Consider the following 25,680-nt stretch of genomic DNA (forward strand, 5'->3'; position numbering starts at 1 on the left):
GGGGGGGGGCATTTCTGGCAGCGCCGCGGCTGCTGCCGGCCGCCGGGTCGCGTCCGCCCACGTCCTGCCCCGGCCGCCATGTCGAGAGGGTCGTCCCGGCTCTGCCCCGCCATAGTGGGAATGGCGCGGCGGGGCGCGCGCGGCCCCTTTGGCCGCCATGATGAGCGTGGCAGCTCCTTTAGCTCCCGGGCTCCCTTGGCGAGTAGCGCTTGCGCCATATAGTTGGAGGCTTCCATGGGTTTAATATATTCTTTTCACTAGAAACCTCCCGGAATAGGGAGAGCCTGTCTCCTCCTACCCTAAGGCTCAGCCGGCCGCAGTGGAAGAAGCAGGGAGGAGGCCGAGGCTGCTGCCTCAGCCTTGCCTTTCTCCACCACGTGGCTCCACTTCACCACGCCTCACCACCTTACCTGGCTCCTCCACCCTGCCTCACCTCGCCTCACCACCGGGCTGCTCGAGCGAAGGGCTGTGCGTGGCTAACCAGGCGCAAGGCAGCCGCTGCTGCCCTGCAGCCTCCTCTCGGGCCTCTTCGCCATGCTCACCCTTGCCCGAGTCAGGTGCCCTCTGGTCCCCTGGCTGCTGGCCAGGGCTCCCGGTCTCCGGCACTGTGCTGCTCTTCACGGTGTGATCTTCATGCTGGCGGTGCGGCCAGGCGGCTGCCAGCTGGGCTGGTGAGGCGGCTTGCTGGCAGAGAGCAGTCACCGCCCAGCTAATGCTGTAAACACCAAGGGCCTCCTGAAATTAAATGGAAAAAGAAAATAGGTGTATTGGCTTTGAAAATAACTTGTAATTTTTAAGTTTCAAGAATTTGTATGCACCTTTCCGGTTATCTGTGGTGCTGTGGAGATACTAATGGGACAGCCAGTCATGCCTGGGCCTCCAGAGATCAGAGTGCAGAGCTGCCAAAATCAAGCCACTGGACAAGCAGCGGTTTATCTCAGAGGTGCGTGGGGAAGATGAGAGGCAGCAGCCACGTGTTGCAGCAGGACAAGTTCTGCGTGGGTGTGAGGAACACACTCCACAGGAGAGTGGTTGTGTTGTCCCCAGCCCTGGAGGCCACTCCGTTGTGACTGGACAGGGCTTGGGCGACCTGACCCAACATCGAAGCTGTGCTTCAGTAGGAGGTTGGCGTCAATGTGGTCCCTTCCAAACCAAATTATTCTTTAGTTCATTGTGTGAAGGGAAAGTTAATAGCAAGATAAGAATGATTTGTATATTGTAATTGCAAGTGGCTATAAGCCTGATTAGACTATTAATAAGTTACACCAGCTTCAGGAGCACAGTTACAAAGTCAAATTGTTTGGAAGTGGAGAGGAAATGAACTATTGTTGGGTTTTTTTGTTTGTTTTTTTTTTTTAACAAGTAGTGAAAGAGTTTGCCTTCCCAAGGCCAGACTCTGACCTCAGGAAACCTGTGTAAGCCTGTGGTGGGAGACTGTTCTGAGTGGTTTATTACTGTATTTAAATCTCTACTTTATCTCTTTCTGATTGCACTGGTGGGCATGGCTCAGCCTCAGAATTTGCTTGAACTAAGAAATGATTAGCAGGTTCAAAGTCATATATTGCTGGCATTAAAATGTATACATTTATATGTAAATGAAACCAGTCTTGTAATCAATGCTCTGTCTCTGTTTTTCTGGTTAACAAAATGAAAAAGAAGTAAAAGAGTTTTTTAACTTTCCAGTTTAGACACTTTTATCACTCATTTTTGCTTCCAGAGAGCATATCAGGAGTGATTTGTTTGTTTAAGTGACTTAAATATTTTTCTTTGTTAACCTTTCCTGTCCTGTGTTCAAACCACATATATTTTGGCTGTGCTGTTTTTAATGTTAGCTGATCTTTTTGCTCCCCCAGGGCTTGTTTTTATCACAGTACGGTTCTTAGTTGTATATAGCCTATGTGTGCAGTTTGCGAGGGATGATGCTCTGGGCTTTACGCATTTATTTGATTTTAGTTTATGGTTATTCTACTTTGGACAGCTGCAAAGCATATTTGCTATTAGTTGTGCCATCATCTCAAATCTACAAACAGTGACAGTGTATGGCAGCAAGTACAATCAAGTCCTGAAGGGCAGGGTGTACGTGGTACAGGTTGAAAGAGGAGGATGGATGTGGTGTTGGTTGAAGTAACAAGCTCTTTGTTTTTGAAATCTTGTCTTTTGCAGATGGTTTCTATTAGCAAACTCTTACCCTGTTAAAGCAATGCATTTTGGTGGCATTACTTTTATTGTTAAAACTAGAAGAGGTAAGAAATCAGCACCGCCATCGCAATAGGGACTGCAGTCTTGTGCATTGCTGGTGGCCCAGAAGGAATAAAGTATCGTCTGGACTGTCCCATGGGTTTTGCGTAGTAGCAGCAGGGTCAGGAAGGGATGAGTGAGAGTGGCTCCTTGGGGCAGAGGAAGACATGGAAAGGAGGAATAACAGCAGCAAAATGGTTGCAGAGCCATTCTGGGCTGCAGACCTCCTTCTGCCAGGAGCCAGGGAGGTCTGTTCTGCCCTGGGGCATGTCTGAAATCACAAACAGCTTTGTTTGTTAATGTGATCCACTGGACGGTTGTCAGTCTGCACTGATTACTGATTGCAGGCCTTAAATGCTGCCAGGGAAATATAAAGAAAATGGATTTTTTTTAAACAAGCACAGAGCCCCCCCTCCCCGTTTTGTGGGTTTTTGTTTTTGTTTTTTTTTTTCCACTGGCCCTTGTTTTACTCACTGGAGTTGTGCATTTCAGGAGAGGCTTTAGGGTGCTCTGCTTCTGCCTTGTGTGGCCTATTGATATAAGACCCATCACCAGGCTCCCAATCCTCACTGAGACATCAGACCCACTGCCTGGCCCCTAAGGATTCAAATACCAGGACTGCATGCTTTGTTTTCTAAGTAGTAAAGATTTTCTTTGCATGCTTGTCTTAAGAAGATCTGGAAAATAAAACAGCTTTCAGTTGGTCCATTGTATTCTTCTTGCCACTTTACATCTCCCTGGATGTTGAATTGAAATGTCACCATCTAGAGTCAGATTGTCACCACATGTGCACCTTTCTGTTGAGGAGACTCACCCACAGTGAGGAGCTCATGCATGTTGTATCATCTCTAACAGGTGCATTAGTACAGGACAGTCATTTTAAGGGTAGGAGAAGGATTCTTACAGTGGTATTTGTAGTCCTGCTATAACATGGTTGAATTTGCGTCAGGGTGGAGGAAGGTTGTTACTCTGTATTTGTGAAATCTGGTTTCCAAGCTTCTTCGCTTTGAAACCTAGGATATTTTAAATTATTGTATTTTAATGAGAAGTTTGTGTTTACAACTTTGACGTATGTCCTACCCATAGTGATGGTGCAGAGCATATTGTTTTATCTCCTTTTCCTTACTGCCAGGAATGAATTGTGATTGCATGGGTCATACCTATGTAATAGGTGGAAACATTCATTTGGATTATTGGCCTGCCCATGTGGTGTGAAGTCTGCTTGAATTTGTTGCTTAATTTAAATCTATCATTTATTTCAGATATTCTCTGTTGACAGTTATGTGTGTTTTGAAGAGGTTATACAATCTCTTGAGAGAGAAATGCTCCATCCTCAATGTGAGATTAGCTTTTTATAGTGGAATACACACATTATAGGGAAAGCAAATGATATGCCAATGGTTGCCAGGTTAATCTGAGCTTCTCTGGTACTAACTTACATGATTTTGTTGTCATTTTCTTATTTGAGTTGTCCATTTCACTTTGCTGTAGCAAAAAGGCTTGCCTGAGCCTTTGTGCAACAGTTGGGCAGAGCTTTGGCCCCAGGTCCTTGATTTTTAGAATGGGGGGAAAGGTCCTAAAGAGTACGAAGCTTTCACTTGTTTGATCAAACTGGTCCTCACAAAGTGCTGACACTAGTGTCTAGCAGGAAGGTAGATGAAACAGGTTAGAAACATACCGTAAACGTGAGTATCAAACTTTATTTTGTTTTAATTTGTATTGATAGGTATTGTAATTGGGACATGAATAATTTATTAAAGCATTTGATATGTTAATTTTAAAATAATTTTGAGTTGCAAACAAGTAAAGAATGGAGGAAACATTGCAAATTCAAATTAGATAATTCCTCAGTTAGGGCCTCTGATTTTGCTCTGTTGGTATTTTTTGTGGTAAACATGTACAGTAATAAAAGTGTTCCTCAGAAAATACTCAGATGTCATAAAATATGTAAGCATTCCAATTGTTTAATGAGATTTAGATTCCAGTTCTACAATTCCCTTATGTGATAAACTGTTTTGTAGGTAGGCGTCTTTTTGATGTTTTCGTAAAGGTCAGGCTTGTGTAAAGGTAATTCCATATACTGTATGTATATAAACTGTTTCAACAGGTTTCTAATATCAGAAATTTTGGGAGGCTTCTTTGAAAACAGCTTCTGTCAGAAGAATGGCATCGTCTTCTCTGCAAATTTATGCATTGCTGCTGGCTTTAGCAGGATTCACCATTTTACTTGTTACTACCATGTCCAACAGATGGAAGATTTTGGACACTGCAACAATGCTAGTTACTGCAGACTGGATTTCTGAAGGTCTTTGGATGGACTGTGCAGTGACTGCTTTTGGATCAATACAGTGCAAGAAATTTCTCTACATGTTGAGTTCAGAGAGTAAGTGTGCATGGCATATGTATATAAAATCCAGGGATATAGTTTTATTCCTTCTTTCTGGACAGCATGTTAGTGTGGTTGGATGACATATACTGTGGTTGTGACAGAGGGTCTAGTATGGACAGGATTTGTCCTGTAGTACTTGCATACAGGTTAAAGCGCCCCAGTGAAACCCATATGCTTCATCCTGCAATTCAGTTCAGTAACTGCTGTGGCTTTATCGCCAGCTCTGTTGTGACATAGAGGTATTGGTGATATACAAGGAATCTAAGATTTTTTTTTTCTTGTTTTGGAAGAAATAGCATTCTTTTATTCGGCCTAATTCTTAACTACAAGCAGATCATAGGTCAATGAGCACTGGTGCTTGTTTGTACTTTGGTGTGAGACAGGACTTCTTAGATATTCCAGAGCTTGTTTGATACTTTATGCTAAATCTGTGTATTTGTTCTGGAATTTCTCAGAGGTGGCCAGCTTAAATTAAAATACTTCTGTTCAACTGATGCTTTTGTGTTTTCTGAGGTAGACTGTGCTAGCAGGGTAGTTTATCTGCAAATGGAAAGAGAAGAATTGTCTTTGTAGGGATTGAAAATTATTTGTTTGGATTGTTCTGGATTTTAAAAATATCTTTCTGTAAACACCATTTTTGTACAGGACTAGGAAGGACTGACATTGAAGTTCTTTCTTGAGAAAACTGAGTGTAGAAACAGTAACAGTATAGCCTTTGAAAACTGTTAAGCTCATTAAGCTTTCTGTCTTAAACAGAACTTTGCGTTTATTCTTTTACAACTTTCAGTATTGTGCAGTCACTTTATGAGTTATATAGTGGAATAATTTCTTCAAGCCTTCCCTGCTTTATAGATCTCTGATTACTGTCATTGCTGTTTGTCTGGACTCTTTCCAGCTGATTTATCCTTGATGTGTGCAGTGCTTAAAACTTATAAATACCATGTCTCACAGATTATGAACGCTTGTTTTTCTTGACACAGATATGGACTCCACTGAAGTCAGAGCTGCCTAACTTAAAGGCAGATCTCTAAAACGTGAGAGTTTAACCCTCAAGAGTTAACTCTCAAGATTCAGCATATTTGTGGTTCTTCCTCAGGGCCCTGCCTTCTGTGGCCTCATCTGCTTTCATAATGATGGTGCCAGTTTAAGTATCAGCATCCTGTAATGAGGCCAGACTTTGTAGCCTCAAAAGGAGGCTAATCCCATGCTTCTAAGGATTTAAAAAACATTTAAACATCTCATTGCATCAGAGATAATGTCAGCTTTTCATACTGTTCTGGTACCTGTTGTGCTCCTCTCTAAGACTTCCTCTATGTAGGTATCAGGATGCCTAATTTTCATTTAGAAGCTTAGACATGATTTCTGGAAATTAGAGTGATGAGATGGGGCCAACAATCCTTCAGTTCTCATATGTGGTAGCAAGATGGCACGGATACTTACAATGGTGTGGCAGCTCTGCTTTGCCTCATGTTAACAGGGAGAAACAGATGCTTCAGCCCTGTTATGGAGACAAGCAGAGTCAGTGTGGGACAGCCTTCTTTTTTGTAAATGCAGTTTCATTACACCCAATGTGGAAAGAAAATATTTCCCAGGAACAGAAGGGTTCCTGGTGAACTGAAGCAGTCACCTCCCAGGAATTCTCTTCCCTCCCTTCCCATGGTCCCCATAACTGGAAGAGAGGACACCTGGTTGGCAGGGCTCAGTGGATCATCTTCAGCTGTTCAAAGAACTGCGTGTCCTCTAAAATCAGTGTGGGGTTCCTCATGCCAACTGACAGGCATGTCATGTGGCTGTCTGCAGAGCAAGTGCTTTCTGTCGCAGGGCTGTTTCTCTTCTTACAGTGTTCAGTCAGCATTCCTGGGTCTTGAAACAAATCTACAGAAGTGATCAAAAAGGTACAGCTCATGTTGATCAAACATTTAAGGTGTTAGTATTTTCAGTATTTTTTTCCCAACTGTATTGGCTGATCTGATTTTAAAAAATACTATTTCTGCCTGTAAACCCTCTCTCAACTATACTACATGCAAATATGCTCTGTTTTGAGAATATCAGAGGGGTTAGGAGCAATTTCTCTCCTTGGTCATATATTGCTATGGTCATATATATTCATATCTTGGTATGTCTATGTTAGCATTCCACTTACATCAGGAGTATGCTTTTGTAATGAATTTTCCAATTATTCCCATTTACTGCACTTGTTTTGCATTGCAGAGTGGTCTTGGAGTGTGCAAACTGGTTTCCTCGTGGATGAAGCGAAGCAGGGAAATGTGCTCCAGGAGTGCACTTCCAGACTTCCAGTCGTTGACTGGCATTCAGTTCACCCAACTGGGTTAGAGCAAGTCTGAAGGAAAACTCCCAGTTTGTGGATGGTGTTGATGTGAAGCTATCAACACCAAGTCTTTTACACTGCTGATGCAGAGCCTCCTGCAGAGAGGCGTTTGCTGTTATGTCCATCCCTTACCAAACCATAGTTTATGAAATTTAGTGAAGAATAACCCTATGTTCTTCAACACCATTGAAGAGTGATTTCCTTAGGCAATGATTAAAATGCCTGATCCCATATAGGAAAAACTCATGCATTCCAGGTCTGTAGTTTAATCTTTTCTGTTTATACCTGTGCTTTCTGACTGCCTGTTGAAATAGCTTTCTTAATTAGGAAGAGATTTTTTTTTTAAATGAAATTCTTAAATTTTTTTTATCCTTGGCAGCAGTATAAAATCTGGGAACACTTGATTCAAGGCCCCAGCTAAACTCAACTTTGAAAGTGCTGTCAGCATAAGTGATTGCTGAGGTCACCAGGGTAGCACCTGTGTGGATAAATTAATTTGAAACTCTTTGAAGGGCTTTTAATGGGATGCATATACTCCAGTGTACTGGTTTACTATGCCATCATTTTTCAAATTGCAGTGACTTAGTGGAAGGAAGGAATTCTGTAAAAGTCACCCAAGAAGATCAATTCTTACCACACGCTATCTAGTTTCTTTAAAAGATTGCAAGTACAGAGCTGCACGGGACCACACTGGCTGTGCTGCCAAATCTGTTCTTATTTAAATCAATGGCAGTGATCCTCTTGGCTACCAAGGGAGCAGAAGTGTTGCGGTGGCACTGCAGCATCCTTTTGCAGCTGAACCTACAAACCTACAGCATCAGCTCAAAGTGACCAGTGAATTTTGAAAAAAACCCCAGATATCTGTTATGGGCAAGTTGTGACTCCCTCAACAGCTAATCCTTCTGGTAGTCTTTATGTAAATGCCGTGAATCTGTTACCATGCTGCGTCATAGCAGGATTATTTTATGAAGAAACTCTGACTCCATTTCCTGGAGATAAGAGCAGGTTATCGCTGCAAGAAATGGTTAACCCCATTTGGATACACAAGCAGTTTAAGGTATTAACATTAGTGGGTGATGTGAATTGAGTGTATGGTTTTGTCTAGTCAAGAGTAGAAGCAAGTAAACCAAGTTTAACATACTTCTACATTGCCTAGAGTATATATTTTTTAATAGTAAGATATTCTAACAAACAGATGCAATCAGCTGATATGTATTATTTTTCATATAGCTGTTTTCATTCATAGTTTTATTCCTTTTGAGATAGGTCTGTCACACTGGCTCATTCATGCCCTTATATTTCATTTCTGTGAAACATACGTTATTACAATTGTATTCCAGTGTAAGTGAGACTATTTTTAAAACAGAATGTGTTTAACTATAGATCAGTAGACTGTAAAATATTGATGGAAACCACTCATCCACAGACTTAACCTTCCTGAAAGAAGCTGGCAGTACAGTTGCTGTGGATTACTTATGACCGTAACTCCAAAAAATGTGATAAATTTTCTAGCAACAGAATAAAGTTCCTGTTCTCAAGCTTTTTTGTGCTTGAATCACCAAGAAAATAACACAGTAAATTTTTTTATTTGAGGTCAATAATAAAATTACAAACAATTTTAATCTTCTGTAAACCCTAGTTGACTTCAGAGGAGAGACAGAAATAAAATATTTGCCAATATTATCACTCTTACAAGATATTTTTTAGACATAATGACTGAATTTTCTAGGCTGAGACTAAGAATAGGTTCATTTTGTTACTTCTCATTTGAAAAAATTAATATTGTATTTTTTTTTGAAATGTTAATGTCTTTATCGTGAACTGCTCCCACTTCTTACAGTCATGCACTGTAAGCTTTATCTCTGGGGTTGAGCAAAGAGCAAAGGTAGCCTCATTTTGGAGTGAAACCCAGAGATAAAACAGCAAGAAGGCTTCTGAAAGGCTTCATTTGATTGTAATCTAATTATAAGGATATTTAACTGTTACTACTCACAAGCATGACTGCTGCATTGGAAATTGTTGGTTTTCTTTTGTGCTTGGTTGGGTGGGCGATTATTGGAGCTACTTTGCCGAATAATTACTGGAAAGTCTCCACTGTACATGGTAGTGTGATCACAACGTCTACATTGTTTGAAAACCTGTGGAGGAGCTGTGCAGAAGACAGCACTGGAGTATCCAACTGCAGAGAATTTGACTCTATGCTTGCACTGCCTGGTATGTGACTTTACACAGTCTTGTTTATATTGCTTGAAAATTTGTTGGAAAAAAGTAGAAAGGTGTTTGTTTTGGTAATCTGGTAGTACTGGAAAATAACTGGCCAAGAAGGACTTTGCGGGTTGAAGTAATAAAAATCTCTTAAGCAGCAGAATGTGTCAAGCACATTAGGAAAGGCTACAAAATAAGGCAAATGAAGTCGCTTGATCAAACATTTATTTTAATAGGCATTTTGTATATGGTGTAGTCTCTTTTCTAGCATCTTGGGAAAGGAATTAGTAGGAGACATTTTTTAACACATCTTATAACAGTTCCATGTTTATTTGGAATTATTGTGTAGGTCTTCTTTTGCAATACTTGATAGCTAATGTATTATAGCTGGAGATTTTTCATATAATAGGTAAGAAATACTATTTATAGCTAAGAAGTGGTAGCGGTTTCTGTGTGTTGAGACTGGAAATCATAGATAATGCAAAAAATATAATGAGTATATGTTATACATACTATAACCTTATATTATGAATATAAATTATAGAATGAAAATATGTTATAAACTAATATACTTGTCAAGACTTGTTAACTAATGTCTTGTTGGATGTGGTTCAAAATATTAGGAAATTTAGATCTGCTGGCTCCTGTGCTTTATATCAGTCTTCAGGAGAATTATGGATTGTCCTCAAATGCTCAACTAAGGCAAGATTCTGTGGATAGTAAACATGTTTATAGACAGTAAAGCTAGTTTTTATTAATCTTGAGTAATTCGGTATGTAGATACTTATCCTAGAATAAAAATGCCTTCCTACTTAGTTGAATCTACACTGGGATGTGGCTAAACTAAATAGGTAGGAGGATACTCCTAAGCTGAAGAGTGTAATATAGGATTAGTGGGAATGAGGTATTAAATTCACTTTCTCTGTGTCTGAAATAAACCTATGTTGTTTACTAGCTCTGACACTAGTGTAGCAATTCTTTGAAACTGTCTGTGCCCAGTATTTAGGGAATAAACTGTTCTTTTCATCTTTCAGTGTTATCTCACAATTGGTTTTAAAATGCATGTGTGTATTAAGAGGAACACAACCCTATTTAAACTTCTTATACTCAGCAATAGCAGGATCATGTCCATTGGACATTGCATATCCTCTGCAGAGTGCTTATGCAAGTGTGCATTTGGTTCATGTATAAACTGCTTTAAAGGTTGGTTCATAACTTACTGCCACTGACTCTAGGCAGCATCTTGTTGTTGGTGTATTTACATGGGGTGCTGCCTCTGAGAGTGTCATAGAGCTCCCATGCATGCAGATGTGGGCAATGGGGTCACATCAGGTCAGTATCTTGGAGCTGCCGAGAAAAAAGTGGGTTTTAAAGAAATTGCAGCGGGGAGCATGATGAGTAGATGTGCTAAAGCAAAAGAGAAAGGAAGGCAAGCAATAGCAAGGCTCCTGCAGAATTGCAGATAACAACATGGAGTCAGCAGGAAGGAAAAAAATGGGGCCAGACAGAAAGGAAATGAATAGGCCAGGCTCTGAAAGTGAATTTGTGAAGATTAAATTTGATCTGTTGAAGAGGAGATCAGTTACACTGTTGAGAAGATGCCAGTGTATTTGAGGGGTATATGCAGGAAAAGGAAAGGGGAAGGGAAAAGCAGCTTGCAGAATTGTAGAGAAAAAAAGGGTTTAGAAAGGAGAACTGAAAAAGAAACAAGTTAGAATACACTGAATTGTAGAAAAAGTTGAGAGGACAGTTGGGCAAACCAGGAAAGAGGAAGAAAGTGGGGATGGTAGCAACAAGGGCTGAGCAAACAGTGGGACCTCCAAGAATGTCTGTAGCACTTGCAGATATGAGCCAAGGCTGATGAAAAATTATCATGGTCAGTTTAGGTGTGTTTCAAATTGCTGTTTAGAAACTTCACTGAAACTGCTGCAGCAGAAGATGCCAGGAATTGGTGGGAGGGGAAAAAAAAGAAAAAACAGAAGTGTCTTTGTTAGCTCTCATCAGAAGGACCATAAAGATTTTCTATGAAGGTTTCCTTATTGTCAGCTGAGCTATGTAGTATACCTCTGTTTTTTGTTTTATGCATGGGAAATATCAGACTTGGTTCTTTTAAACAGATTTAAAGCTTTTGAATTCAGCAAGCCATTAGCCCAAATCACAAATGTTTGAAGTGAGGACCTTTTTAAAAGCAATATTGCCTAAGATTGAAACCGTGACTGGCTACTATGTATAGATAGCACTATTTATCTTGTCACAACTAGATCAAACATTTGATATAAAGCAATTAGCTGCCCAATGGTGTTTAAACTCTTTTTTTTTCTTCTTTTTAAGATACTGTAGGTGTTTCTTCCAGTGACAGGATTTGGGGATAATTTCTTACAACTAGTATTGATTGATAAAATGAACTGACTTTGTATCTTGTTCAGTAAGCTCATTTTTAAGATAAAACCAAGAAGAAATTGAGCTTTCTGGACTGTGAAGTAAGGTCCTCAGTTAAGGCTGTTGAGGTTATCATATTGTGGTACAAAGAGGATATGGTATGAAATCTCTTCTGTTAAAATAATACAGCCATTGACTTGCAAGCAGTTAGCCTGAGGATATGCTTGTGTGTCCTGGAAGGATATGGGGAGTCCCATCTGATATTGCAGGAGTCCCAAAGACCTGAAGTGTAAGAAGTTGATGGATCCCTGCTATGGGTAATTCCTGCCGCCATGGTGTAAGTAAGTTCCCAAACTAGAAAGCAGTGTTGGAGTTGAGTGCTTGTCCTAATGGTATCTTCTGCAGGCAAAAACCTTGAACCGTTAATGGTACTTTGAGGGGTCTTTTCACTTTTATTACTGTCTGTATTTTTTTTCCCCAAAAATTTGAAAATTAGTGCTTAACAAAACATTAATTCCTCGAACAGTGTTATCCTTTAATTCTGTGTATTTATCTCATGACTGCTTATTACTGTCTTTGATAACTCTCAAGCTTGCAGAACCAATACTCTTAAGCCACATAAAGCTATACAGTCTGCTGAGTTTGAGTGTGAATGTATCATCACTTTGCCTCCTGTTTCTGTGCCTGATTTTTGATATCTGGAGAGTTATGGGCTCACTCCACTACACAGCTAGAGAGCAGGTTATCAATGGAGCACATGGAGGTGATCAGGGAGCAAGAGCTTGAATGCTAGCATCAATGACATGACTGTCCAGATGCAGTCCAGTTCAGACCCTTTTGATATGTGGTTAGAATCATAGAATCATTTAGGTTGGAAAAGACCTTTTAAGATCATTGAGTTCAACAAAGTTAGCAGCCAAGACCTGCCAGATTGGTTACACTTGGCATGTTTATCTCCCAACAAAGGTGCCAAAGTGCCCTTTGACCTGGAACCTGCCAAATCTAGGGTGCCATTTTAAAGAAGCCCGAAGTCCCTGTCTGACCTTCCTTCTTAGGCTGGTTAATAATCTGGTCCAGCTTTTTGTGCAATAGATACCTAAATGTGAAGACTGGGAGTTTAAGTGATGCAGCATACCAAATTCCCTAACATGACCACACCAGCTGTAACTTCTCCGCAGGAGTATGCCTTAGGGAGGAGAGGAGTGCTGCAGTGCTCAGATCTGCTCATCTCCCATTCATTACCCCGACTCAGAGTTTAAAGTGCACTGCAAACTTGAGCACTTTCTTTCCCATCTCTCACTGGAGGTAGCAAAGCTGGCATGTTTTTCCAATTCCTCTGTAGTGCCAGAGTCCCGCACACCTTGGCTAGGACCTGGAGCTCAGAGGTGTCCTGTGTGCTCAGCTGTATAGGTGTAAGGAAGTCACCAGGACTTGTGAGTAGGAGACTTACTTCTGCTCCTGTAAATGGCCATATATATGCATTTTCACAGGACTTAAAGATGTAAGCTATGAGGCTATGAAGGATTTACTAAAGGCCCAAGAGGATTTACTGAGCTTATAAAGTGTAAGTGTAGTTCAACTCTGAAATCTGATTGACTTGAAGACTAAACACTCTAGGGTTTGGATGCTTCTCCAAATAACCAAATAAAAAAGTTGGACAAGATTCATTCATTACTGCTCCTGTTAATTTTGTCACTCCCTCTATCACTTTTATTTTTTCAGCGCAAGATTAATATAATTTCTTTACAGATCCTGATTTGTTTTCTCTTTTTCTGTCTTAGCTCATATTCAGGCATGCCGTGCCTTGATGATTGCTTCCATCCTTTTGGGATTCATAGCTACTGTACTCTCGCTGCTTGGTTTGAAGTGCACAAATGTTGGGTTGAGCGATGAAGACGGAAAAATGAAGTTTGCTGTCACGGGAGGATTTCTTTTTATTTTAGGAGGTAATATCAAGGCTGAAATGAGAATGCTATCAATACTTTGTATTGCTTTCACAGCTAGATTAAATGAAATGAACACTTGTTCTTGGTTTAAAGCTGTTACAGCTATTAAAGGAATCATTCACCTGTGTGCTTTTTAAAATTTCTGGTAGGTCTCTGCTCCATGGTGGCTGTTTCTTGGTATGCTGCGATGGTTACTGCTCAATTTTTTGACCCATTGTACGCTGGAACCAAGTAAGTGAATAGATCTGTCACACCAAACTCCATCATGTGTTACAGACAGCTGCACTAACCTCAGCTGCTCCAGAGTTTCAGAACCTGGATGGATCCTGTTATCTAGTCATACAGGAGGAAAAATTTGTCTTCAGGGAATCTTTTCACCTCAGAGATGTTGGGGACAGGGAGGAGAGTTCTCTTCTGGGAGGTTTAGTAAATGTGTGGGGAATACCAACCCCACATCTGTGGGGTTTCTGTATTGTGTTTACATTTTCTTGTGAGACTCAATTTAGTGCAATTTATGAAGAAGAAAAGGTAAAAGTCTTAATTTTCTTTGGCATTTAGACCAAAAGAAGTACAAAATTCTAGCTATGGCTAGAATATAATGCCTCAGATGTTCAAGCAAATGAAAAACCAGCTTGAACTGCATACTAGTGACCTGCAGATAGCTGAGAAATGTCATTGAAGTGTGCTGCTTGTCTTAAGTGAAACAATATTGTTCACTGTATATTAACAGCTCAACATTTGTTTGCCTTATGAATTAAAATGAGACAAAGTTTGTGGGACTGTCAGCTCATACAGTTGTGCACAAACAAGTTTCGAGGTATAAAAGCAACAGTCTTCAAAACCAAATGTCCGCTTATGGCGCCTGATCTAGGTCAATAGATTTAGCAATGAGGAACAAGGGTGGAGGTGACTGGACCTCTCCTTCAGAGAGGGGGAAAAAGGGAGAAGGAAACATAATATACTGCCTGTGGAACATGAGAGAGCTGGTTTGGGGAAAGGGGGACATTTATAATTTGCCAGTACTTCTACTGAGTATATAATTTTTAGATCAGTAAACTATAAATCTTTAGCTGCTAGGATCATATTTGAAGTGTTTTGTAAGTTTCCTCCTGCAAATCAGTTCAGGGAAGTCAGAGGTGAAGTGCTTTGTTATGAATCAAAGTACTTTAAGCAATTGCTTTGGATGTTTTTCAGTTTTCCTTGTGTTTTCAAACAAGCACTTACAAAGAAATTGCACTTGTGAATACTTTTTGTTGTTTTATATCCCCTTGAGAGAATTATATGAAGGGTAATAAATACGTTAGAGGACCAAAACAACCGTTGATAAGGAATTTCAGTTAGTGGGATAGTTAGCGAGTTTTATAGTTATCTGGTATAGCTTTGGGGCTTCAACATCAGTGCATGTTAATCAGTTACCAGACTGCATTCAGTAGCTAAAGAAATCTTTTTTTAATATCTAAACTTCATGTTCAAGACTATTGATTCACTAAGCAGTTCTTAGTGAATTAACTTTGATCATTGGTAAAGCCAGACATGCTCTTGAGGAAGTTTGTGCTCTTTGGACTCTCTGAGACAGCTTTAAATTCAATTGCAGGCCAGTATTGATCGTCACTCTTAAGAGACTGGCAAATCTGGTTTTTCAGATTGCATTTTTTTGGCCTGACTTCAGCAAATTAGTAAGGTTAACCTCTACTAATTCTTAGAGGTATTTCTCATACAGCTGTGAAAGCAACCTAAGTAAGTTCTGCAGATCCCTCCTATATACTTTCCTTTGGTACGACATCTACAGCATTCCTGTCTATAGGTGACTAGTGAGCAGAGATGATTGCGTGCCCTGGGCAACACTCCCTGATTGTTCCTTAGTATTCCTCCAGCAACTTGCACTCCTGGTTTTTTGAGATAATGATTGTCTCCTTGTTCTGTGTTTGGAAAGCGCTTAAAACAGTGGAGAACTTGTGGCTCCAATGTGCGATGGGAACACAGAGAGCAGTGAATGTGTGTAAACCTCTGAAACCTTCCTGTTAGCAATTAAATCTGGAATCAGAAACTTCGACACTTTTAAATAATGATTTTGTGTTTACAAGTGGAAAGAAAACACACGTATCTGGTTTCAGTACACTTTCTACACAGTCCATGACACTTATTTTGCCCTTATATTAGGTATGTCAGACCACAGAGGTACAGCCATATTGTGGTTATAGTCTTTGTCCGAATATAAAAACTTGTTTTCCTCTTTTTGCGAAACTCCTGCCAGACTTTCCCAGGCTTAATTGTGCCTAGTCTTTGGGTCAAATTCATTATCAGAGAATTTCTTGCACTGGACTAGGGAGGTTCCTGAAAGGTGTAGTTTTGTACAGTAAAATGGGGAACTATTCTTTTTCAACCTGGGACTATTCTTAAATGTATTTCAGCCATATAACCACAGAGTGCTAAATATTCTTTAGGATATGCAAGTTTGAAAACTAGCCTTATACAAATAGCTACTTGTAGGTGATCTGGCATTGTGTTGTGGACTGCACAGAAGGTATATTATTATCATTTATTATCAATAATTTATTAAAAATATGCAAGTATTATTGCTACTTATCTTTATGTTGCTTACTACTTCCTGTACTGTCACTAATTTGGCAGAGCAGTTAAATATACATGTAAGAGTTTTACTGAACAGACACAAAGCCAGATCTGTTCTCCTCCGTTGTCTGTTGAAGTACCTTTCAGTTAGCTGATATCTACGCAGACTAGAATTTGTCTGCATGATTTGTGCACCTTATGCACAGTCTAAAATAATGGCTTTGTGATCCTGGTATATGCTGTTTCTATAAAATCTTTCATGTTTCAGGTATGAGCTAGGAGATGCTCTGTACTTAGGCTGGGCTGGATCTGTTCTTTATATGCTTGGTGGGATCTTACTGACCTGTTCATGCAAAGGGAAGAAAAAACAGGATCACAGGTAATCTTGGATTTGTCAGTTGAAATAGTAGCTGTCAATTATATACCATTTTCTATCTGTATACTGTTCTCTCTCTCTCTTTCACCCCCTGGTATAAATCTGTGGCCATATAAAGTACAAACAAGAAATTGTACCTATTAATTCAATACTATTGCATGTCACAGATTTGTGATGGCAGGACAAGCTGTACCAAATACTTGTACTTCCCAGATAGATAGTATACTTGTTGATACTTTGCCATCAGTGGTCACCTATAACTAGTATTTGGTAATTCTGGATATTGCTGATGGTTCTAAGATCTACATGATGAAAATGTGCAGTGAAAGAGCAAACTACCTATTGCCAAAATAGAAGTATATCAAAGAATATAGTGTATTATAATCAAGTTTCTCTGCAATATTTACTACTATTAAAATATTCGAACACCATTTAATTTGCAGAAAGTGTAATGGCATTTCCTTCCCAAAGCATATCCAACTGATCATTAGACACATATGATTTTTTTCTTGTTCCTTATGGAAATGTTTTGTTGTGCATCAAATCAGAAAAGTTGAGATTTCTGGCCTCAGCAGTTAACCTTGCCTGGATTTTTTTTTCAATCCTAAATTATTCATACATACAGAAGGTTCCTTTCTGAAGGAGAGGGATGAAATTGTCAGAAATAGCAGCGGTCCATGTCTACCCAGAAGAGCCCAAATGGCTTAGAGGCTGTACTGGCTAAGCTCGAGAGGATGATAACATGGAAGGAAGAAGCATGCTCACTGCTGCTGTATTTAATGTTAGGAAAGTTATGTCAAAACACATAAGTGAGAGTGTTCCTCTGATACTCCATTGCCTGATCTGAAGCCATTTAAGTTTTATGGTAATATTTCATCAGCTACATTGGACTTTAGATCTCGCTCACCATACTTTGATACAAAGTACCAAATGTCCTGAAATATCTTGAAAATCATGACAGCTGAAGGGGTTGGCTGATGATACTTCTGTTTTCCTTTCTTATCATCTTGATTTCCTGTATTAAAAACTGCAGCTTGCACAAAGGCATTAAGGTCTAGGGTCTCTTCTGCTTTAGGGACTTGACTAAAATGCCTCGAGGAAGAGCACACATGAGTTAGGACTCCAGAGTGTGTTTCTGGTTATGAGAGAGATGGCTGTGCTGCCTGTCAAAGAGCCCATCTCTTTCCCCTTAGCTACAAGACTGATGAGAACACTAGCCCTCTAATTTCTGCACCTTTGCAAAGTATGTGCTATTGGTGGGTTGTATACAGACCTAAATGAGTAAATTCCTAAGTATCTGAAATTGTGGACGTGTGTGTAATACCTATTATTTTGTATCTTTTTTTTTTTCTTAATTTACAGTTGCAACAAATATGCATATTCAGCAGGCCATCAGCAGCACATTTACACCAAAAATGCTGACACAGTCATAAGCAACAAAGAGTATGTCTAAACTTACCTTTTACATCACTTGTAATGTTAGTAGGTTATGAACTCAAATAAAGAAGTCAACTGCTTCCAGGGTTCCGATTCCAAGTTGCAATCTTTCGTCTTAATTTGGAGCAGTGCAAGGAAGAGGTATGGTTTTTGATGTAAATAGAAATGGTTTTCTGGGAATGTTTTTCAAGTGTAAATGCTGTGATGTGAAATCCTGTGGCATGAAGGTTTTCTGCATGCTGAGAAGCCTGGTAAAATTTAACCATAGAGTGTGGTCTGTTCTGACAATCAAGAGCAACTGTTTCTATTTCAGCTGACTCAAAAATGCAGAACTGATATGCTATAGCTGACTGCAAGTTAATACGCCTCACAATTAGATATGTATTGTGTTTTCATTAATATTTAGCTTCCTACTTTTGTTTAGCAGCTTTAGCTTTTGACAGGAAATAAACTTTATTCCACAGACTGACTGAAACAGATTTTTTGATGAGTGGTATCCTGGCCATTAATAAGGATATAGTCTATATACTGTGGGCTTGAAGTCTCATACTGAAACTCATATTATGTATGATAGTCAAGATTTGTAAAAGCTACAAAAAATTTCCTAACAACCACTCACCTCCAAATCTGCAGATGTGCAACAAATTTCTTGTTGGTTGTAATGCAAATACCAAAGATAAATGATACAGAATGAACCAAACACAGCTGGGAGTGGAGAAAGCATCTGGTGCAAAAATGCCTTGTGATAACTACGAAAACGATAGCCCCAATTTTTTATTTTTATTTCTATGTTTTCAGCTTTTAAAATAATCCTATTTTAACTTTGAACAATCTTTAACTTTGGGAACTTCTACTGCATCTGAATTGTTTAATTCATGTAATTCCCCAGCGGCTTTATTCTCCATCATTGTTCCATCATTAGAATTTCTGCTTTAAACTACTCCACTGCTGGCAGCATATGTTTGCCTTGTGTAAGCACTTAGACAAATGACGATGAGCTAACTTTACTTTGTATTGATGCTTTGAGCAACGTGGAATGGAATTTCACACTGCAGGTTCACAGGTTTCATAACTTGTCCCTTTTAAATTAGTATTAATACAGTTCGACAAAAGCCTTGGTGTTTCTCTCTACTTTTAATGTCTGATGATAAACATAATTGTAGTCTGATTTAGAAGTTTCATGCAGCCTCCTTGATATCCCAATAGATAATTTCACAGGGCAACCTGCAAGCAGTCTTAGCAGAAATGATTTAGCCATGTTGCTTGCAAGCAGATACAGCTGACTTGTAAACTGACATATTAAAGCATGAATTGGGCACTGATAGGTCTTGTTATGCTTAATAAGCAAAGCTAAAAGGAGTTAGGATTACTTTTAGATTGCCAGTGTCATCTTCTTCCCTCCACTATCAACTGTTGTTTTTAAAATCATTCCGTTGGTATTTTGGAGAATAATTTCAAAAGCTGAAAGGCACTTACTTAACTTGCATGGTGGCAGCTGAACTCCTTACCATCATCTGTATATTCCGTCCTCTGGATTTTTAGGTAATTTTGTGATGGTATTTTGGTCTAGTTGAATGTAGGGCAAACGCAGAACTCACTCGGGCAGAGACCAAGCAATTCCAGTGTTGGTTTCCCACCAAAGGTTGTATCATCTCATGAACGTGAATTGTGAGCCAGTAGGTGAGATGATAGAAATTAAGAACTTCCTTGGTCTGGCATCAGGTCTTCTTGCGATGTCACTGGGAAGTTTAATTAAAAACCAAGTGTAAAATCCCTATGTAGTAACTCATTCATTCGTTCAATACATTGTTATCATATTCAGTGTCATTCAGAGGAAAATAAATGCTGAAGATACCATGCCTTTCTCTGGTTTGTTTACAGTCATCCAACCATTTTCTGTTTCTGCTGTTTCTCCTTGCTTATCTGCTCTTTTCCATGCACCTTCAATGGTAATACTCTGAATGAATTTAATGAACCATCAACTCAGTTTGGGGAGCAAGGCATTTTATGTATAGGTGATATATGCAGTGATTTTTTATTTTTTTTTTTAAATCTGTAGCAAGCCACTTAACTCTTTAAAAACATCTTCACACATTGCTATTTTTAAGAAGTCCTTTGCTCAGCAGATCAGACTGCTTTGGTATCTGCAAATCTTCTTCATATCTCTGCAGCTGAGACCAAAATCCTGCATTGGGTTCTGCTACTGGTCTGGCAGTCTTCACAGTCTAGGAAAAAGGAAAGACATCGTAGAAGCAAGGGTGGGTATCATGCAAATGGATTTTTTTCCTATTAGACTTTTGAGAAGATTTACTTTGGTTTTGATTTGGCTACAGAATAATAAACAGATATTTTGGTGAGCTGACCTCACTCTGTGCTTGCCAAGACCTCTTGGCATGTGGTGCCTGTTACAGAATGGACTCATGGGCAAGACATGAAAAGGAGCTGTTGAATTTTCTGGAAATGTGAATGTCTCTCACACAGTGTGGTGACACTGCTCATGTTTAAGATATGTGACCAAGTTTCAGGCTGTCTGCATGCCTCTGTCTAGTACTGAGCAAAACAGTTGTCTAAATTAGAGACTTTAGTGATGTACCTACCAAATGGCTGAAGATTAAAAGACTGTAGAGCACAAGTCATATATATTGGATGGGCTTCCTAATAAAGTTGAGATGCTATTAGTCGTAGCTAGCTAGTCCCTAGCTATTTAGCAGGCCTAACAGTTGATGTTTCTTTGCTGCGTTGAGCTGTCACATAGGTGATAAGAGCAAATCCTGCAAAACAACTTCTGCACACACTCACATCCATTTCACTCATTTTCTTTATCTCTCTGTCTTTAACTTCACTTATCATGACTAAGCAAACAATAGGGAGAATGTTCACAAAACAACCAACTTCTTTGCATATTTGCTACCAGTGCTTAAAGCCTATTTGCATTTGTAATTATATTTGTCCCAGAAACCTCAACTTGAAAGCTTATTTGTCCAAGTTGGGCGTGAAAAAACTTACGGTGGAATTTTTATTCAAATGTTGAACATCTACGTAACTGCTAATAACCAGGGGAGAGCACCAAAGTAATTCTCTGAGAAATCATCATTATTCATAATAAGCATTGCATTTCTCACCCAAAGGATGTCTAAATATAAATCTGGGTATAAGTACAATACCTCAAAGGCATCCTTGAGTGTGAGCTTTCGGTGTCTCATCAGATAAGCAGTGCAAATGGCAGCTGATCGGCTGCGGCCATTTTTACAGTAAACTAAGCACTTCCCACCGCTCTTCACAGCCTCTTCTATAGCATCACTGCACTGTTCAAAATACCGATACAGGTCTTCAGCCGGATCGTCGAACACTGGTATGCGTATGCCCTGCACCTGTTGGAGGCTGGGGAATGGCTGCTGCCTGGTGACATTAACACAGAAGGTGACACCCTCGCGTGCGAGCAGCTCCTCGTCGCAGGCTGCCCTGGCGTTGCTGATGAGCAGCGAGGTGGTGACCTGGCAGAGCTGGAGCATCGGCAGCCAAAGCCGCAGTGTCACCAGCACCACCGCCCCACTGCAGAGCTCCCAGATCGCTGCCTCCTGTGCAACATTTGAGCTGCGGCACAGCCCCGGTGCGGCGGCACGCTGCGGGGATCGGGGTTCCAGTTGCTCCCCCCCGGCAATGTATATGGGCTGCACTGTGCTGCAGCCAGCTGGGCTGTGCTATATTTATTCCCTCTGTACCGTCTTGGGCGTAAAGGCTTCAGGCAGGTCCTAGTGCCTGCTGCATTTAAAAAGCTAAAAAGACTTTCAGAGCCCACAGCTTATTTGTAAAACAATGGGGTTTGTACAGTCCCTATCCCTATAGCAGCTTCTTACGAGAAGCTAAAAACCCCTTGTCTTCCTCACAGGAAGGCTGCTGCTGGGGTCAGCACTGATGCAATATTGATCTGATCACCTTCAGCTCACAGCCAGCTCATCTAGTTGCCCCTCACCTACAACAGCATCTGTTGAGTACCCAGAAAATTATTTACTTGGCTAGTTAGACACAGCAGTGCTAATCTTTCTGGATTTCAGTAAAATTGGTTGTGTGGTGCTGGGGCAGAGTATCTTGCATGTGAGTGTGCGGACACGTGTTTGAGCTGTGAAGGACAGGCGGGAATAGGGCCAAGGGCCCGGCCAGGGGAACGCCACATCAGCTGGTGCCAGGTGAGTGCTGCGGGGCTGGACTTGGGTACCAGCCACTCCCTGGCAGATTGAGCGTGTGGCTGAGCATCTTGAACACTTTTCTTTCTGGCCATGACGCAAAAAGGAGCCTGTGACCAATCTTTGCTGCTGGCACGAAGATGAACCTGGACTGTAATGGCAGCAGGGCATGGACTAATAGGATTGGTGTGAAACACAATGCCAACCAGTAAGGAATCAGCCGTGAGGAACGAGGATGAGCTTTTATTCCATTGTGGAGGGAGGTGAAGCCGACCTGCCGCATACCTGCCGTCACTCGTGTCAATAACAGCCTGCCAGAGAGATGCCAGCTCCAGTGCCAAGGGAGACGACACCCTAACATAAGCACAAGAGCGCGGCGTCCCCTCCTGCCGTTCATCACACGCCTCAGCTGCCTGTGGGCTCGTTCCTCTGCCCCATTGTTTCCTTCGCCCAGGGCTCAGGGCGTCTAGCTGGACAAAGTCTCTGCTGGCTGAGGAGGCACAGTTCAAGCTGGGTGCCTGGAGCCGGAAAGGAGAAAGCTCAGCAGGAGAGCATCGCCCTGATGCTGTCCGCCCCAGCAATGTCAGAGGGCCCTTGGGTTCTTCTGCAGCCATGATTTCCAGGATTTTTGGGCTCTCCCTGGCCCTGGCTCTCATCTAGCTCTGCATTTCCATGGCATACCTTTATTCCCAGGCCATGATGCTGCAGATCAGATGAGGAACCTTTCTGTGATGACTGCCAGGGATTTTCCTGATTGTACGAGCACACATTGGTTTCCTGCGCTGTGGAAAGGAGCCAGCTGCTGCCTTCCTTACCTTCCTTCTCCCACCCGTGAGGTCGCAAAAGCGCTTCTTTCTTCTGCGTGCCCTCATTGGAGGGCTTTCTTGGGCCCTTGTGGAGTTGCCTGGGTGGTGGTTTATGGACATGCTCCAGTTCAAACCTGGGTGGAAGGAGAAGAGATGGGCATGACTTGTGGCACCACGGTCCCTTTGCAGCTTGCAACCCTCATCTGCTCACAGACCCATTTTGGCTGTGCCATGAAGACCATTGCAGAGCAGAGCACACCAGACCCCAGGACTGTCCTGGGAAACGGTGTTACCCAGCAGAGCAGCACTGGCCATAATGGAAAGTCGGTGTTGCCTGAATTCCTCTGCATGGCCTGTGAGCTCTGCCTAATGGCATGCCTGTGTGCCAGGGACACAGCCAAAAGCCCCACTCCTGCGGGCCCCACGTGATGCCACTCATAGTTGTGAGGAGCAAGAGCAGCCAAAGAGGGCACTGAGAACAACTGCTTTGAAGGCAGCAGTCCCCAGCATCTGTGTGCACAGGCAAGCCCTGGCAGCTGGGTCAGCTGAGGGCTACAGGCACACACGCACACTGGAAAGATGATGATGCAGCCAGAGTAGGTCAAGGAAGCCGCAGCTGCTGTGCAAGGTATCACAGAGTCCAGCATCCCTAGGACCCACAGCAGCGGAGCACAGGGCTGGAGGAGGCAATGCTGGGGAGATGGCCTCTGTGTTTACCAAGGCAGCTGGCCTCCCACCACCATGAGGCCATCCTTCTAACAAGCAGGTGCTGGCCAGCAAAGACATGATGACACATTATAAAGTGCCTGGCTTTTTGTGAGGGCAGCAATCAGGACGCTTGAGCAGGGGCTGGTTCTTGCCAAGCTGGAAGCTCGGGCTTTGGGGCATCCCCAGCATGTCCAAGGTGATGAATGTCACAAGAGCCTGGCAGAGTGAGAGCTTGTGGGACTGGAGGTCCCACTCAGAGCCCCAAAGGCCCACTCAGGTCATGGTCAGCTGAGAACAAGTGGTGCTGGCAGGATTGCTGCGGTGATATTTCAAAGGGTGAGGAGCAGTGGAGGAAAACCAAAATGCTTATCCTCAACAGAGCTGCTTTCGGGGTGTCCTTCCCAGTCATTATTTCCAGAAAGTCATGGTAGTATTTCATTTGCACTTGTGTGTCTCCAGCGAGGAGCATGCCTACGGCCTCAGGATGAACACAATGGTCTTTCCCTTCCCAATGCAGCAGGAGAAGAGGGACATGGTGTCCCAGGTACGCCCCACCACTCTCTTTGAAGACACAAAGGTGGCCACAGCTATCTGTGTGTACCACAGGGGCTCCAGTACTTTGCCACCTGGAAAACCACGAGAAGGACAGGGGTCCGTTATTGCAGCTGCCTGTCAGCAGGCTGCAGTTGAGTGCCAACAGCCCTAAGGCTCTTGGGTCACTACAGGTGACACGGCTCTGACCTGTGGCTGGAGCCAGTGCTGGAGAAGGTCCCAGGACCCTGCCTCCCTCTGGGCAGTTTTTCAGGAGTGTTGGCTTTTGCACCCACTGCACACAAAGGGTCCATTTTTGGACCTGCTCTACAGCAGGTGGTTTGTTTTTGAGAAGTGTGAGCTACTCTCCAACCTGGGGGGGTGGGATACAAGATGTCCTGTCGCCCTGTCCATGCAGCTGGGCAGCCTGCCCCGCGCCGCCCCCCGCACTCCCCCCACCCCCCACTCCACAGTGGCCAGAACGGCAAGGTTTTACCTGGAGGTCCTACCTGGCACATACACTTTTGTCATCAGTGGATATCAGCGAAGTTCCTGGCCAGGTGGAAGAGAGTTTGCTTCACAGTCACATCACGATTCCCAATCTGGACTCATTCAGGAATGGCGTCGAAGGAGCTGAGGGTGGGAATTCAGATGCCCTGCAAGCAGAGGAAACAGAAGGGCAGAGAAGTGAGGACTGACTGGAGGGAAAGTGCCAAAGGTGCCCCACCAGCACTTTGGCGAGGAGCTGCGGAGTCCTTGCGCTCTCCATAAAAGCTGTGCTGGATCCAGGACAGAAGCAGGATCCTCGGACCCAGGGCACCCAAGGGGTTTCCAGTGACGGGGATATGGACCACACCTGTGCAAGGCTTATTTCTCCCTTGGCTGGGAGTCCTGGGATGAGGTCCCTGCTTCCCAGGGAGGGGAAGAGTAATGGCAGTCCCTGGCCCAGAAGCAAGTCCTGAGCCCCCAGGGCAGAGAGGGGGTGGAGGGTGCGAGCCTACCTTGTGCAGCAGGAGCTGCTGTTGAAGACAGGCAGCCACAGTGTCCCAGATGGCAGCTCTCACTGGGAAGCAAGCAAAAGCCAGGTCATGCTCTGTGCCTGCCAGCACTCAGCTCTTCAGCTCACCGCAACTGGTGCTGTGGTGGCGGATGGAGGGTCACGGCTGCCCCCAGTCTGACTGGAGACATCATGAAGAGCAGTGCAGCACCAGGTCTTGCCCTCGTGGTGCTCGGCTGCATGGGGAGACTTGCAGGGGTGTCCTGGCACTGTGGCGCAGCAATGGTGGGTTACAGCCACGCTCCTGCAATGGCTGTGGACAGCCTTACCTTGGCCGGTGGCAGTCAGCACCATGGGCCCCTCCAGCCCGTGTCCCAGAAGTCCATCCGTGCCCATCTCCTGGTGGTGGGGTGCTTCCCCATGGCAATGGGGTGTGGAGAGTTCAGCCCTTCCCCAGGAGGCCTCCTAGGCTACTGCCTGGCCTCCCCTTGCCCTCCCCTCCCCATGACGAAGCGGAGCATCCCATGCTGCCGGCAGTGGCGGGGGGGGGCTGTAGTGAGGAGCTGCCCCACAGAGCAGGTAGG

The 25,680-nt window shown here is 42.6% G+C and overlaps 2 protein-coding genes across 2 annotated transcripts; one reads left to right on the forward strand and one right to left on the reverse strand.

The window, feature by feature from the left end:
• The first annotated feature begins 3,877 nt into the window (after positions 1–3,877).
• LOC104832194 (claudin-7-like) lies at positions 3,878–17,886 on the forward strand. Its single transcript, XM_010568236.1, has 6 exons — positions 3,878–3,923; positions 4,346–4,621; positions 13,322–13,486; positions 13,636–13,717; positions 16,326–16,436; positions 17,796–17,886. Exons 2-6 carry the CDS (start codon positions 4,402–4,404, stop codon positions 17,884–17,886), a joined length of 669 nt encoding a protein of 222 aa, XP_010566538.1. The 5' UTR covers positions 3,878–3,923; positions 4,346–4,401.
• A 2,071-nt stretch (positions 17,887–19,957) lies between these two features.
• On the reverse strand, positions 19,958–21,382 carry DUSP28 (dual specificity phosphatase 28). The gene is made up of 2 exons (XM_010568403.1): positions 21,035–21,382; positions 19,958–20,095 (listed from the first exon to the last, which is right to left on the reverse strand). The coding sequence occupies exons 1-2, from the start codon at positions 21,380–21,382 to the stop codon at positions 19,958–19,960; spliced, it is 486 nt and encodes a 161-aa protein (XP_010566705.1).
• Positions 21,383–25,680: the final 4,298 nt, after the last annotated feature.

The sequence above is a fragment of the Haliaeetus leucocephalus genome, unplaced genomic scaffold, assembly GCF_000737465.1.
Source record: "Haliaeetus leucocephalus isolate CR32 unplaced genomic scaffold, Haliaeetus_leucocephalus-4.0 Scaffold240, whole genome shotgun sequence".
NCBI lineage: Eukaryota > Metazoa > Chordata > Aves > Accipitriformes > Accipitridae > Haliaeetus > Haliaeetus leucocephalus.